Here is a 13,767-nt window from a genome sequence, read left to right as displayed (position 1 = left end):
TGTGAAGATGGGACTGACCACTAAGCCCAACTGTTTTAGCTTGATCAGCTTTTTCAGTGAGTTAACTGGTCAGTGTATTTGTGTCTGACCCCTGAATTTAACTGACTCTCCTTTGCTGCATTTTGCTCATCGTAGCTCAATTAAAGCAAATAGACTCGACGAGTTCTGCTTTCACTACCTGGGCCACACCTGACTAAAGTGACCCTGACATTTTGTAGTGCTTCTCCCAGTCTTCTGCCGTAACATTAGCAAGAAATCGGCGGAGCCCCAGAGAAATGGCATAAATTGAGGAAAATTACCATTTCTCCCAGGATCTCGCCAGTCTCCTGACAAAGTTGCTGTGGGAGACCAGGAGAATATCCACAGAATTTCAAAGCCAGTCTGTTTAGTTTGCTTCTGATTAATATTATGATAGATATATTTACTGAGACTACTGTATTAGAAAATACACTTTAATATACTGTTTAACTTCTGGATCATGTACTTTAGTGTTAAAAGTCCATTTAGCCTTAATGTTTGTTCCTTTCAAAGTCTTGTGGCAACTATTTGCAATTTTGGCCCTTTTAGTCTTAGGGGGCAATTTTTCTGATGTTGGAGACGGGTTTGAAGTCGGGAAAGGCAGGAAAATTAGATTCAAAGAGGTCGGGTTCAGGACCCACCTCCGTGGGATTTTGGAGGTCGGGAAACTCTCCCACCTCCAGCTAATTACTCTAATTAACTTCCTTAAATACTTGTTAAAGGCCTCTCTAAGCCTATTTTGAGAGACCCTCGTGAATTTCCCAGCATTTCGGTGTGCTTCACGCACCTCCTGAACCACGCCAGTTAAACCTGGCAGGTTGACTCATGGGTGGCCTCCTCACTGCCGCAGGTCTAACAAGACATCGTTTATTGCAGCAAGGATTACTTGCTGGTGCCTGACCTTGGCTTTAAAAGGTCTCTGAGCCCTTTTAGAAGGCCTTCCGAAGTCAGAGGTGCTGCAGCTTGACTCCATCAACTGTGGGACCTCCTTGGAAGACCCTCTCCCCGCTTGCAATGAGCGCTTCCCCAAAGGAGGCATCTACAAGCAGAATGGGAACCATTCGTTTTCTTTCTGCATCGACCTAGGAGGAGGAGGAGGTCAGAGCGCCGGTGTATTGACCAGCGGCAGCACGCGAGCACATGGCTGCAAGGGATGAACTTATCATGGCCAGATTTGCATAGGTTGCCCAAGTTGGCACATATCCTTGGCTCCATCCTAGGATATCATTGACAATGGACATGACTCTCTGGCCTCCTTTCACTCAGGCCACCAACCTGACAACGCAAGTGTGGCGGTGCCCGCAATGTGGAGCTGCCTAAGGCAAAAGAACAGATGGCATAACGCCAACACTTTGGCTTCAAATCATTTTAATACTTTCCAACAGGGCTGGCATTTCATCAACACACAAAAACAGTCTCCCTATCTGCACACAGATCTAGAGGTTATATCCCTTGCCAGCTGTACCCACACAGCCTTGGTTTCTTTGGCAGGCCCCTTCCTCTGAGATGAGTGGAAGAGCACCTCCCTGCTAGCTGTCACCCCTGCAATCAACAATTGCAGCGCCTCATCCGAGAGCCTTTGGTAGGCCCTTGCCTTGGAATTGGACACAGTGGTTTCTCAAAAGATGTTGGACGTGGTGCAGGAGATGCAGAAATGCTGTGGAATGAGCCAAGGGAGCAAGAAGTCATAAAATCAGATTGGAAAAGTGCTGTCAACCGAGGCAAGTTTCAGTCCCAAAACACTAATTGAGCAAGCATCCCACACCTCTGGAAATCAAGTGGACAATCGCAAAATTTTAAAACCTATCAGTGGAGGCGAGTTTGAAACCCACCCAAACTGAAGCCCGCCTCCAGTGGGGAAAATCACCCCCTTAATGGTCCAGAATTTTCTGGAGCGGGGCATCTTGTGGCGTGCCCCGTTAGTTAGGTTTCTTCCCCCCCCCCACCCTTCGGCTCGAAAATGTTTGCGCTGCAAATTGCTGGAAATGCGAACTGATAATGTAGCATCTGGGACCTTGGTGAACGACGGGACCAATAGTCTATCTTAACCAATGAGTTTTAAGGATTGAGAAAGAAACAGAGGAATGATGGAGAAGGAAATGGGGTGAATTAGAGTCAAATCAGGTACAGAAAGAGAAATCAAGAGTGAAAGAAAGATTGGATTGTTAGAAAGAGAAAAAGGAGACACTAAGGATAAGTAAGGATTATTTTTAAAAATTTTAAATTTTAAAAATCACAACAGTTAATGCCATTTCTCCACTTCACCTGACAAAGGAGCAGCGTGCCAAAAGATTGTGATTTCAAATAAAGCTGTTGGACTATAACCTGGTGTTGTGTGACTTCTTACATATATGGACCTTGACCAGGTTTGGTCTCTGGTCTTTATGTTGGCTGATCACAGCCAGCTCCGTGTTATGGGCATTACAATTGGCTCCTGGAAGAAAAAAAAATCATCCAGGTTTCCCTTTCCGGATTCCTATCCAATGACTTTTCCACCACCAACTTGCTGGAAATGCATGTGTGTTTATGAAGGATGAGGTCAGGATCTTATCTGGCTGTGATGCTCCCAAGGTTTGAACAGCTTGGTGACATCCATCATTGAGACTCGGACATAAGTAACAGTTGCTTGCGGGAGGTAACCAGGGGTGCATGGGGCCTGAGGAACCATATCCCAGCAAGAAGTTAGTGCTTTCAGAAGAGATGGGGAGAGGAGAAAATGTGATTAGGGAAGAAGTGCAGGAGAATGGCAGGTGCTGAAAGATGAGCTCTATAAATTCAATACTTTGATATGCATACATAATTATTGTGCATTCAAGCATGTACATTTTATTTTACTTGATTTATTTCCCTTATCATAAAATCAGGTGCATAGTTCATATATTTGTTATTTATAAATTGTGAACTTGGGGAATATGACTTTGCATCAATGGAAAATGTTTTACTGCTCATTGCCTGCAATCAGAGTGGCAGCTTTTACACTGTGCCACGCATTCATAGGATATGGGTTCATGTTATCATGTTACTGTCCAATAACTTTGTGCCACCTTTAAGAGGTGCACAATGGAGGCTAGATGCTTTTCAAAAGTAATACAAATTTGAGGGTGAATTACACTAGGTCCACTCTCCGAGCAGCTGGTTTCAATGTGGTGTTGATGGAGTTGTGTGAGCAGAATACCAACTCATTCTCTTGGTTGGGAATGGTTCAAAGTACTTGGAGACCCAAGAAAAGAGAAGAGGAGAAAATACAGTTTGTAAAAAAGGGAGTTTCTGATCCTCAAACAAAAACTTGTCCAAATTTTTTTAGTTCTTTGGATAAGTTTACATGTCCACATATAATAAATATCCAGTAATTTATTAAAGCATTAAGCCTAATGGATGATTCATTTCTATTTGTTAGGCTTGTGACCAAATAAAGGAGCAAAGAGGTTTGAAGACTGCAAGTGCTATTATTGTTCTAACCGATGGTGAATTAATTGAAATGGTGTTCCCCTACACAATTAAAGAAGTAAGTGTAAAATTTCAAGTTTTCTATTGAATTATGCAACATTTTTTTTTGACTGAAGCTAATTTTGAATTTAATTATAGGCTGATGAGGCAAGAAAACTAGGAGCAATCATTTATTGTGTTGGAGTCAAAGACTTCAAGGAAAAGCAGGTAGGACTCTACAACATAATTCCATTGCCTGATATTCAGGTTGTATTCAGTGAGTGAGCAGAGGACAGAGACCTAATCAAAGTCAAGTCAAGGGTACAGTGGTTTAATTCACTCAACATACCTTACTGTTGCAGGCAACCTGCTGTTCATTAGGCCTCAGTACATTTTTTAAATTTTACTTTAGGAGCCTGACTAAAGTAGATTTTCCCGATCATTCTTTGGGATCTGGGCATCGCTGGCACGGCCAGTATTTATTGCCCATCCCTCGATGTCCTTGAGAAGGTGGTGGTGGACCTCCTCCTTGAACCGCTGCGGTCCATGTGGTGAAGGCACTCCCACAATGCTTTTAGGTGGGGCATTCCAGGACTTTGACCCAGCAACAATGAAGAAACAGCGATATATGTCCAAGTCAGGATGATGTGTGACTTGGAGGTGATGGCATTCCTTCATAAAGGCTGCCCTTGTCCTTCTAGGTGGTGGAGGTTGTGGGTTTGGGAGATGCTGCAGAAGAAGCCTTGGCCTGTAGATAGCACACCTAGGATTTGGAATGCCCTGCCTAGTAGGGTGGTGGATACAGATTCAATAGTAGCCTTCAAAAGGGAATTGGGTAACTACTTGAAGGAGAAAAAATTGCAGGGATATGGGGAGTGGGACTAACCGGATTGCTCTTTGAAAGAGCCGGTGCAGACTTAATGGGTTGAATGGCCTCCTTCTGTGCTGTACTATTCTATGATTTTATCCCTTACATTGTTCAGCTGCCTTTCTTTCTTGGTATCTTCCATTATCCCTAAATTAGTTTACTTCCTCTTTAAATGTGTTAATGCTTAGATTATTAAAAACTCAGTCCAACCTATTCTATTGTTCATTCTTACTTTTTAGGTCTATTATGGCTAAATATAAATGGTCTCAGCTGCATTTACTTCTGCTTATCTCACTCTTAAGGTCTGTTTTGCCCAAGGATATTTGCTCCCTTTTCAGCACATGTACATGCCTTGCTGCATGTCTCAATATATGCTAACTATCCCATCATCCTTTGTGAGCCACTTAAATTACCATAAGCTCTAACCTTACATAAAAATACATTTAGCAATATAGTATAACCTATTTATTAAGCAGTATTCAACAGTTCTTCATAACAAAAGTTTTACCAAGAATTTATGATTAATGGCTATCCTGTTTGATTCTGCTTATACCACAGACAATGACATGGTAACCATTATATCTTTATTTCATGGTGATGTCCAAATGGAGAATCCAAGTATGCTGGGGAATGGGGGAAGTTGCACACTGACATGACTGCAACCAGTTATCAATTTGTGGGTCAATGCACTTAAAATGAATTATTTTTACGTTTAGTTGTAAGTAATTTCAACAGCTAATGTGGTGTAAACAGAATATATAATGAGGAGCCATGGGACACCTCCTATCGCTTGCTTGCAGTGGTAGCCATAACTCACTCACAACTTTGCCAATCATGAGTTACCAGGTTAGCTCTCTTGTGAGATTAAAAGGGTAATTTTACATTTCTCCACATTGTGCACATCATGGCTCGAAGAAAGATCCAATCAATGGATGTCTGTGAAAGGACATAAAAGCTAATTAACTTTTGAAGAGTGAAGCAGTTTACTCTCTTGCTGATGCAAATCCATAGAGAAATCAACAATTTTTACAATGACTGTGGCTTTACCAAATAACATTATGAATTTTCAGTGCCCATCTGAAATTTCTGGAAATAGCAAAAATCAATTGAAATCATTGGCCCAGAAATTCCAGAACGGGGCTTGCAGCGCGTGCAAGCCCCGTATTTACACTTCCCCCGCGCTACTGCCGATCAGCTCCAGGGACGCCTGGAATTGGTGTTTCCAGAAGAAGAATCCCGGGCAGCGTATGACGTCACGCCGCCCAGGAGTGCAGCCAGCGCGAAGCCAGGAGCGTGCAGTGCAAGTGAGACACGCCCCTTGAGGTCTCAGTTTCACTGGACACGCCCCCAATGTTTCTGTCAAGCTGCTAACCATTTTTACATGCAAAGCAGCAGTTTAAATTGGTTTTTGGAAGTTTTTTGAAGATTTTGGTAACTTTTATAAACTTTTTAAAATGTTTACATTATTTTGAGTAATCTGAAGTAGTTTTAAACAGAATTAAAGCAATTTAAAGACTTTTAAAAGCCCTAAAAGAATTTTTTTAATTCCATTTATTTATTTAGCAATGTCGTCGTCATACATGTCTTCACACTGTTCCCTTTGGGGAACTGTATGAAGTGGTGGAAGGATTTATGGCCATGATTAACGCTCATTCCATGACCGTAACCATCTTTGAACCAGGCATTAGGGCAGTTAGTCCTATGGCGGGAGGGTTTTACGGGCTCCCACAAGCTATACAAGGAGGGGGGGCCACCCACACCCACGGACGCAAATATCCCACTGGATGTCAACCCAGAATTTAGAGCCGGAGCTCCGACTCCACTTGCTGGGACTGTCTGGAGCGGGGTTCGAAACCCTACCCTGATCTGGCCCAGCAGCGGGGATCCTACCGCTATGACAAAGGCCCAATCCGATTAGCAACGTGAAATGGCAGCATAGGGCTCCAGTCACGGGGAGGGAAAAGACGCAGGAAACTTATGGGTGTCACCTTTTGTGCGGAGTGGGCCTTTTGCGTAGCAGTAAGCATCCCCGCCGCTGGGCCAGAAGGAGTAGGGTTTTGAACCCCACTCCAGACAGTCCCGGCAAGTGGAGTCGGAGTTCCAATTTTAAATTCTGGGTGGACATCCAGCGGGATACTTGCGTCCGTGGGTGTTGGTGGGCCCCCCCCCCCCCTCAGATGGGTTGTGGGAGCCCGTAAAACCCTCCCGCCATAGGACTAACCACCCTAATGGCTGGTTCAAAGATGGTTACGGTCACGGAATGAGTGTTAATCACGGCCATAAATCCTTCCACCACTTCATACAGTTCCCCAAAGGGAACAGTGTGAGGATACGTACGATGATGACCTCTTGCGCAATGCACCTCCTTGGACCCTCAGTCGCAGATGCGAGGGGGCAAGTCGTGCAATTGTTAAATTTTTCATTTTATTGACATGTAAAATGTTGGCCCAGTAATTCCCTTCCAAATGCGCGAGTACGGTCGGGGTACTTACGCATCTGGCTGGATGAAATGCCGGTTTTCAGCATGCAGTGCATGTGGGGAAAACCGGCATTTCCTGTCCTCTGAACGAAGGGGTTCAGAGGTAGAACGCGTGCGACTGCACAGGCAGCGCGTGCGCAGTATAATTCGCCGCTTTCATTAATGCTTTCAGTGAGGTCAAGTCATTACAACTTACACATGAAAAAAGCATGGGTACAGTTGCTCCAGAGGCTGCGGAGGAAGATATTTATTATCGTGGAGCTTCTGAAAGTATGTATGTCTGTATATATTCCTTTGCGTGTTATGTATATATTCCTTTACTTATGTGTATGAATGTATTATTTAATTATGACTTTCAGAGAAAGTAACTTATTGGAAAATCATAATTAAAAACATACATTCATACACATTAGTAAAGGAATATAAAACATACATACATATACGTAAAGGAATATATGTGGACATACATACATAACTCATTCTCACATTCCATTCACACAGCCACAATTGCTCCTTCTACCTACCGTTCTGAAAACCCTTTTTAAAAAAAAAAAAAAAAAAAAAAATTTTAACTTTAAAACTTACTTAAAATTTCTTAAAATAACTTCCCTCCCTTTCCCAAACAAAAATATTGCATTTCAGAAGCTCCACGATAAAATGTTTCTTCCTCCGCAGCCAATGAACCACTTTACACTTGCTTTTTTCAAGTGTAAATTCTGAGGACTTACCCTCACGGATTTCATGAATGAAATCTACGAAGTTCACTGCGCAAGCGCTGCCTGTGCAGTTGCACGCGCTCGAGGTCTGGAAATGCTGGCGTTCCCCGCATGCGCTGTTCATGCTGAACGCCGGCATTTCCAACGGCCAGATGCGTGAGTATCCCGAGCGCACTCACGCCTTTGGCCGCGAATTTCTGGCCCATTGTATGGTGAATGGAATTGTGGAAAACCTCGCTCAAAATAGGTCCACAATTAAATTGCAAACTAAGAGTTGGTTTGTGCTAAATTTAGCTTCCATATGCATTTTAAGAGTCAACTAAAGTATAGGCCTGGTTCACAAAATGAAGGAAGAGGATGCCAGGCAGCAAAGCTAGAATAATGATTGGTACATTATGCTGAGACTAGGTTTACATCGTAGCATTTGTGTGGTCTGCATCTGTGCCCTATTTGTGAAAAAATGTGTGAGGTTTTTCCACATGATGCATTTCCCAGTGTGCTTCATTCTCTTCAAAAGAACATAATTGTACAATTTCTCAGTGGAAATGTTCTTGACTCCAATTATGATGAGATTAATCATTAGATCACTAATTGGATTTTTCTTGCAAAGATTCCATTTGCCAAACGGAAGTACTGTCAAACTGAAGTGTTGTAAAATCTAACTTATTGCTTGCATTGATGTAAAAGTTGTGACTTTTATGCCAGGTGGGTGAGTGATGAATTCCATTGCTAAATAAGCTGCACCCTTGTGTTTGAAGGCTGTAAATTCTGCATTGAGATGTCACATGATTCTGGATTTTACAGTAGCTTGCAATTTCTATTCCTTTCAGAATGGATACTAAAATTACAAAGTGAAAAAATTCAGAGGTATACTTAAACGTTCTTTAAAGCCGGAATCCGTGTTATTTGGCGAACCACAGTAGAAATTTGTTTATTTTTATATGGATTTACAATCAGCAAAAACTAGAACTTAATTAGAACCATTTAATGTATATAAAAAAAAAAAAAGTCCTGAGGCACTTCACAAATGGGCATTGGTAACAAAAATGGATGCTGAGCCAGAAAGAGAGAATAGGTTAGGTGATGTGATGGAAAGCTTGGCTGAAGAGATGGGTTTTGACAAGGTTTTTAAAGGTGGTGAAAGAGATGGAAAGAAGAGAAATGTAGGGTTCCAGAGAGTATGACCAAGGTGACAGAAAGCTGTACCACTGATGCTAGGGTGAAAGGATGGGGGAATAAATAGAGAAGTGGAATCAGAGAAATGGAGTGTTTGAGAAGGCTTATGGGCCTGGAGGAATCATAGAATCATGGAAGTTTATGGCACAGAAGGAGACAATTCTGCCATCGTGTCTGTGCCGGCTGAAAAAGAGCGATCTAGCCTAATCTCACTTGCTAGCTCTTGACCGTAGCCTTGTAGGTTACGGCACTTCTAGTGCATGTCCAAGTATTTTTTAAATGTGATGAGGGTTTCTGAATCTACCACCCTTTCAGACAGTGAGTTCCAGACCCCCACCGCCCTCTGGGTGAGAAAAATTCTCAACTCCCCTCTAATCCTTCTACCAATTACTTTAAATCTATGTCCCCTGGTTATTGACCCCTCTGCTAAGGAAAATGGGTCCTTCCTATCCACTCTATCTAGGCCCCTCATAATTTTATGCACCTTAATTAAATCTCTCCTCAGCCTCCTCTGCTCCAAAGAAAACAACCCCAGCCTATTCAATCTTTCCTCATAGCTAAAATTTTAAGTACTGGCAACATCTTCATAATCTCCTCTGTCCTCTCCAGTGCAATCACATCTTTCCTGTAATGTGGTGACCAGAACTGTACACAGTACTCTAGCTGTGGACTAACTAGTGTTTTATAGAGTTCTAGCATAACCTCCCTGTTCTTATATTCTATGCCTTGGCTAATAAAGGAAAGTATCCCGTATGCCTTCTTGACCACCTTATCTACCTGTCCTGCTACCTTCAGGGATCTGTGGACATGCACTCCAAGATCCCTCTGTTCCTCTACACCTCTCGGCATCTTGCCATTTATTGTGTATTCCCTTGCTTTGTTACTCCTCCTCAAATGCATTACCTCACACTTCTCTGGATTGAATTTCATTTACCACTTTTCTGCCCACCTGACCAGTCCATTGAAATCTTCCTGCAGTCTACAGCTTTCTTCCTCACTATCAACCACACAGCCAATTACTGTATCATCTGCAAACTTCTTAATCATGCCCTCTACATTGAAGTCTAAATCATTGATATATACCACAAAAAGCAAGGGACCTAGTACTGAGCCCTGCAGAACCCCACTAGAAACAGCCTTCCAGTTACAAAGCACCCATCAACCATTACCCTTTGCTTCCTGCCACTGAGCCAATTTTGGATCCAATTTGCCACTTTCCCTAAAGCTTGCAGAGCTAGAGTGGACCAAGGTCATGGACGGATTTTTAGATGAGTATTAGGATTTTAAATTTAGTACATTAAGGGTTCGATTTTGCCAGGCCCGAGGAGGCGGGATTGGAGGCGTGTGAGGTGTTAAAATCGCAAAAACTGGCGGGCGGGCCCGATCCCGCCTCCGAACAATTTTCCCACATGCGAGTTTTCTGACCTCGTCTCCATCCCGCCTCCAAGAGGTGGGATAGGCCCTTAAAGCACTTAAAAACCAGTTAAGTGCCTCCATAATCCAATTTTGAGAGGCCTTTCTGATTTTAACAGTTTTGCCCACATGCTGCACGCCTCCTCTGAAACAAGCCAGTGAAACCTGGCGGCAGCACAAGTGGATTGTTTACTAACCGCTGCAGCTCTAACATTAAAAAGGAGTTTTCAGCAATCTTCATTTGCAGGCGGCAGAACTTTGTTGTCTCCGGTCTGGGGGAACTTTTACATAGAAACATAGAAGATAGGAGCAGGAGTAGGCCATTCGGCCCCTCGAGCCTGCTCCGCCATTCACTGCGATCATGGCTGATAATCCAAATTCAGTACCCTGTCCCTGCTTTCTCCCCATATCCCTTTAGCCTTAAGAAATATATCCAACTCCCTTCTTGAATATATTTAATGAATTGGCCTCTGCTGCCTTCTGTGGTAGGTAATTCCACAGGTTCACCACTCTCTGGGTGCAGAAATTCCTCCTCATTTCTGTCCTAAATGGCTTACCCCTTATCCTTAGACTGTGACCCCTGGTTCTGGACTCCCTGACCATTGGGAATATCCTTCCTGCATCTAGTCTGTCCAGTCCTGTCACAATTTTATAAGTTTCAATGAGATCCCCTCTCATTCATCTAAACTCCAGCGAGTATAAGCCCAATCGACCCAATCTCTCCTCATACGTCATTCCTGCCATCCCAGGTATCAGCCTGGTGAATCTTTGCTGAACTCCCTCCATGGCAAGAACAATATATACTAATGATCTAGACGAGGGAACTAGATGTAATATCTCCAAATTTGCAGATGACACAAAGCTGGGTGGGCGTGTGTGCTGTGAGGAGGATGCCGAGAAACTCCAGGATGATTTGGACAGGTTGGGTGATTGGGCAGAAGGATGGCAGATGCAATATAATGTGGATAAATGTGAGGTTATCCACTTTGGTAGCAAAAACAGGAATGCAGATTATTATCTGAATGGCAATAGATTGGGAGAAGGGGAAGTGCAACTAGACCTGGGCATCTTTGTGCAGCAGTCGCTGAAAGTAAGCATGCAGGTGCAGCAGGCGGTTAAGAAGGCAAATGGAATGTTGGCCTTCGTAGCGAGAGGGTTTGAGTACAGGAACAAGGATGTCTTGCTGCAGTTGTACAGGGCCTTGGTGAGACCACATTTTGAGTATTGTGTGCAGTTTTGGTCGCCTTATCTGAGGAATGATGTTCTTGCCATGGAAGGAGTTCAGCGAAGATTCACCAGGCTGATACCTGGGATGGCAGGTATGACGTATGAGGAGAGATTGGGTCGATTGGGCTTGTACTCACTGGAGTTTAGAAGAATGAGAGGGGATCTCATTGAAACTTATAAAATTCTGACAGGGCTGGACAGACTAAATGCAGGAAGGATGTTCCTGATGGCCGGGGAGTCCAGAACCAGGGGTCACAGTCCAAGGATAAAGGGTATGCCATTTAGGACAGAAATGAGGAGGAATTTCTTCACCCAGAGAGTGGTGAACCTGTGGAATTCTCTACCACAGTAGGCAGTAGAGGCCAATTCATTAAATATATTCAAGAAGGAGTTGGATATATTTCTTAAGGCTAAAGGGATCAAGGGGTATGGGGAGAAAGCAGGGACCGGGTACTGAATTTGGATGATCAGCCATGATCACATTGAATGGCGGAGCAGGCTTGAGGGGCCGAATGGCCTACTCCTGATCTTATCTTCTATGTTTCTATCCTTCCTCAGATAAGGTGACCAAAACTGCACACAATACTCCAGATGTGGTCTCCCCAAGGCCCTGTACAACTGCAGCAAGACATCCTTGTTCCTGTACTCAAACCCTCTCGCTACAAAGGCTAACATACCATTTGCCTTCTTAACCGCCTGCTGCACCTGCATGCTTACCTTCAGCAACTGGTGCACAAGGACGCCCAGGTCTCGTTGCACTTCCCCTTCTCCCAATCTATTGCCATTCAGATGATAATCTGCCTTCCTGTTTTTGACACCAAAGTGGATAACCTCGCATTTATCCACGTTCTATTGCATCTGCCATGCTTCTGCCCAATCACCCAACCTGTCCAAATCATCCTGGAGTTTCTCGGCATCCTCCTCACAGCACACATGCCCACTCAGCTTTGTGTCATCTGCAAACCTGGAGATGTTACATCTCGTTCCCTTGTCTAGATCATTAATATATATTGTGAATAGATGGGGTCCAAGGACCGATCCCTGTGGTACCCCACTAGTCACTGCCTGCCACCTGGAAAAAGACCTGTTTATTCCAACTCTTTGCTTTCTGTCTGCCAACCAGTTCTCTATCCAAGTCAATCCCTTGCCCCCAATCCCATGTGCCTTAACTTTGCACGCTAATCTCTTATGCGGGACCTTATCGAAAGCCTTTTGAAAGTCCAAATACACCACATCCACTGGTTCTCCCTTATCTATTTTACCAGTTACATCCTTTAACAGGCCTACTCATTGTTGTGGAAGTTTGGAGCCTGACACCCATCTCCAGTGTGACCTCCTGGGAAACCTCTCTCCCCACCTTGAATGAGCACTTCCTCAACTGTGGTGTATACCGGAAGAATGGGAACCATTTATTTCCTTTCCTCCTGGACATCAGATTGGGAGAAGACCAGCCGCGGCAGCAGCAGAACCCTGAACAACTGCAGGAGCAACAGCAGGAGCTCCAATCTGCTGCTCACCCACCTGAAGCTGCACAGGCCAGAAGGCACCAGCACATGGAAGCCCACTGGCGCAGGAGATACCCCCCCCCCCCCAACAGGGTCTACAGACAGAGGATCAGCTGCCTCAACATGACTGAGCAGCAGTGCCAAAGGAGGCTCAGACTTTGGCGAGAGGTAGTGGGTGACATCTGCGCAATGCTGCAGCAAGACCTGGAGCCCTGAGCAGCAGGTGGACACCCCTTATCAGTAGCCGTCAAAGTCACCACCACACTCAACTTTTTTGCTTCAGGCTCATTCCAGGGATCAGCAGCAGACATCAGCTGCGTCTCCCAGGCGGCCGCACACACTTGCATAATGAAGGTAACCGATGCCCTCTTTGCCATTGCGCACAAACACATCCATTTCTCCAAGGATCAAGCCAGTGTAATTGTGCATTCAGTTGGGTTTTACAATCTGGCAGGCTTTCCAAGGGTGCAGGGCGTCGTTGACTGCACACTTGGCCCTTAAGGCACCCCATCACAATCCAGGTATTTTTGTCAACCGCAAGGGCTTCCACTCCCTCAACGTACAGCTGGTGTGCGACCACAAGAATGACATTTTGCATGTTTGTGCCAAGTACCCTGGCAGTTGCCATGACTCATTTATCCTGCGCCAGTCTAGTGTGCCTCCGTTCTTCAGTCCACCAGACCAACTTAACGGATGGCTACTTGGAGACCAGGGCTATCCCCTGAAGACGTGGCTAATGACGCCGTTGAGGAGCCCATCCAATGAAGCTGAGGAGCGCTCTAACTCGAACCACATTTCCATCAGATCCATAATCGAGCAAACTATCGGCTTGCTGAAGATGCGCTTCAGATGCCTGGATAGATCAGGTGGAGCCCTGCAGTACTCAGCAGCCAGGGTCTCCAGAATCGTCGTGGTTTGCTGTGCACTTCACAACATGGC

At 44.5% G+C, this 13,767-nt stretch overlaps 1 protein-coding gene across 3 annotated transcripts in view; it reads left to right on the top strand.

Annotated features, from left to right (window-relative positions):
• Positions 1-13,767, top strand: part of antxr2a (ANTXR cell adhesion molecule 2a) — a 345,806-nt gene that overhangs the window by 37,775 nt on the left and 294,264 nt on the right. For all 3 annotated transcript variants that reach the window (XM_085963379.1, XM_085963363.1, XM_085963372.1), the window contains 2 exons: positions 3,416-3,523; positions 3,604-3,672. In XM_085963379.1, the coding sequence (XP_085819505.1) occupies positions 3,416-3,523; positions 3,604-3,672 (177 nt within the window). The remainder of the gene's footprint in view (positions 1-3,415; positions 3,524-3,603; positions 3,673-13,767) is intronic.

This window comes from Somniosus microcephalus, chromosome 2 (assembly GCF_052327205.1).
Source record: "Somniosus microcephalus isolate GS21.2 chromosome 2, FLI_Smic_1.0, whole genome shotgun sequence".
NCBI lineage: Eukaryota > Metazoa > Chordata > Chondrichthyes > Squaliformes > Somniosidae > Somniosus > Somniosus microcephalus.
The sequence above is the reverse complement of the archived record's forward strand: the minus strand, read 5'-3'. Positions and strand labels throughout refer to the sequence as shown.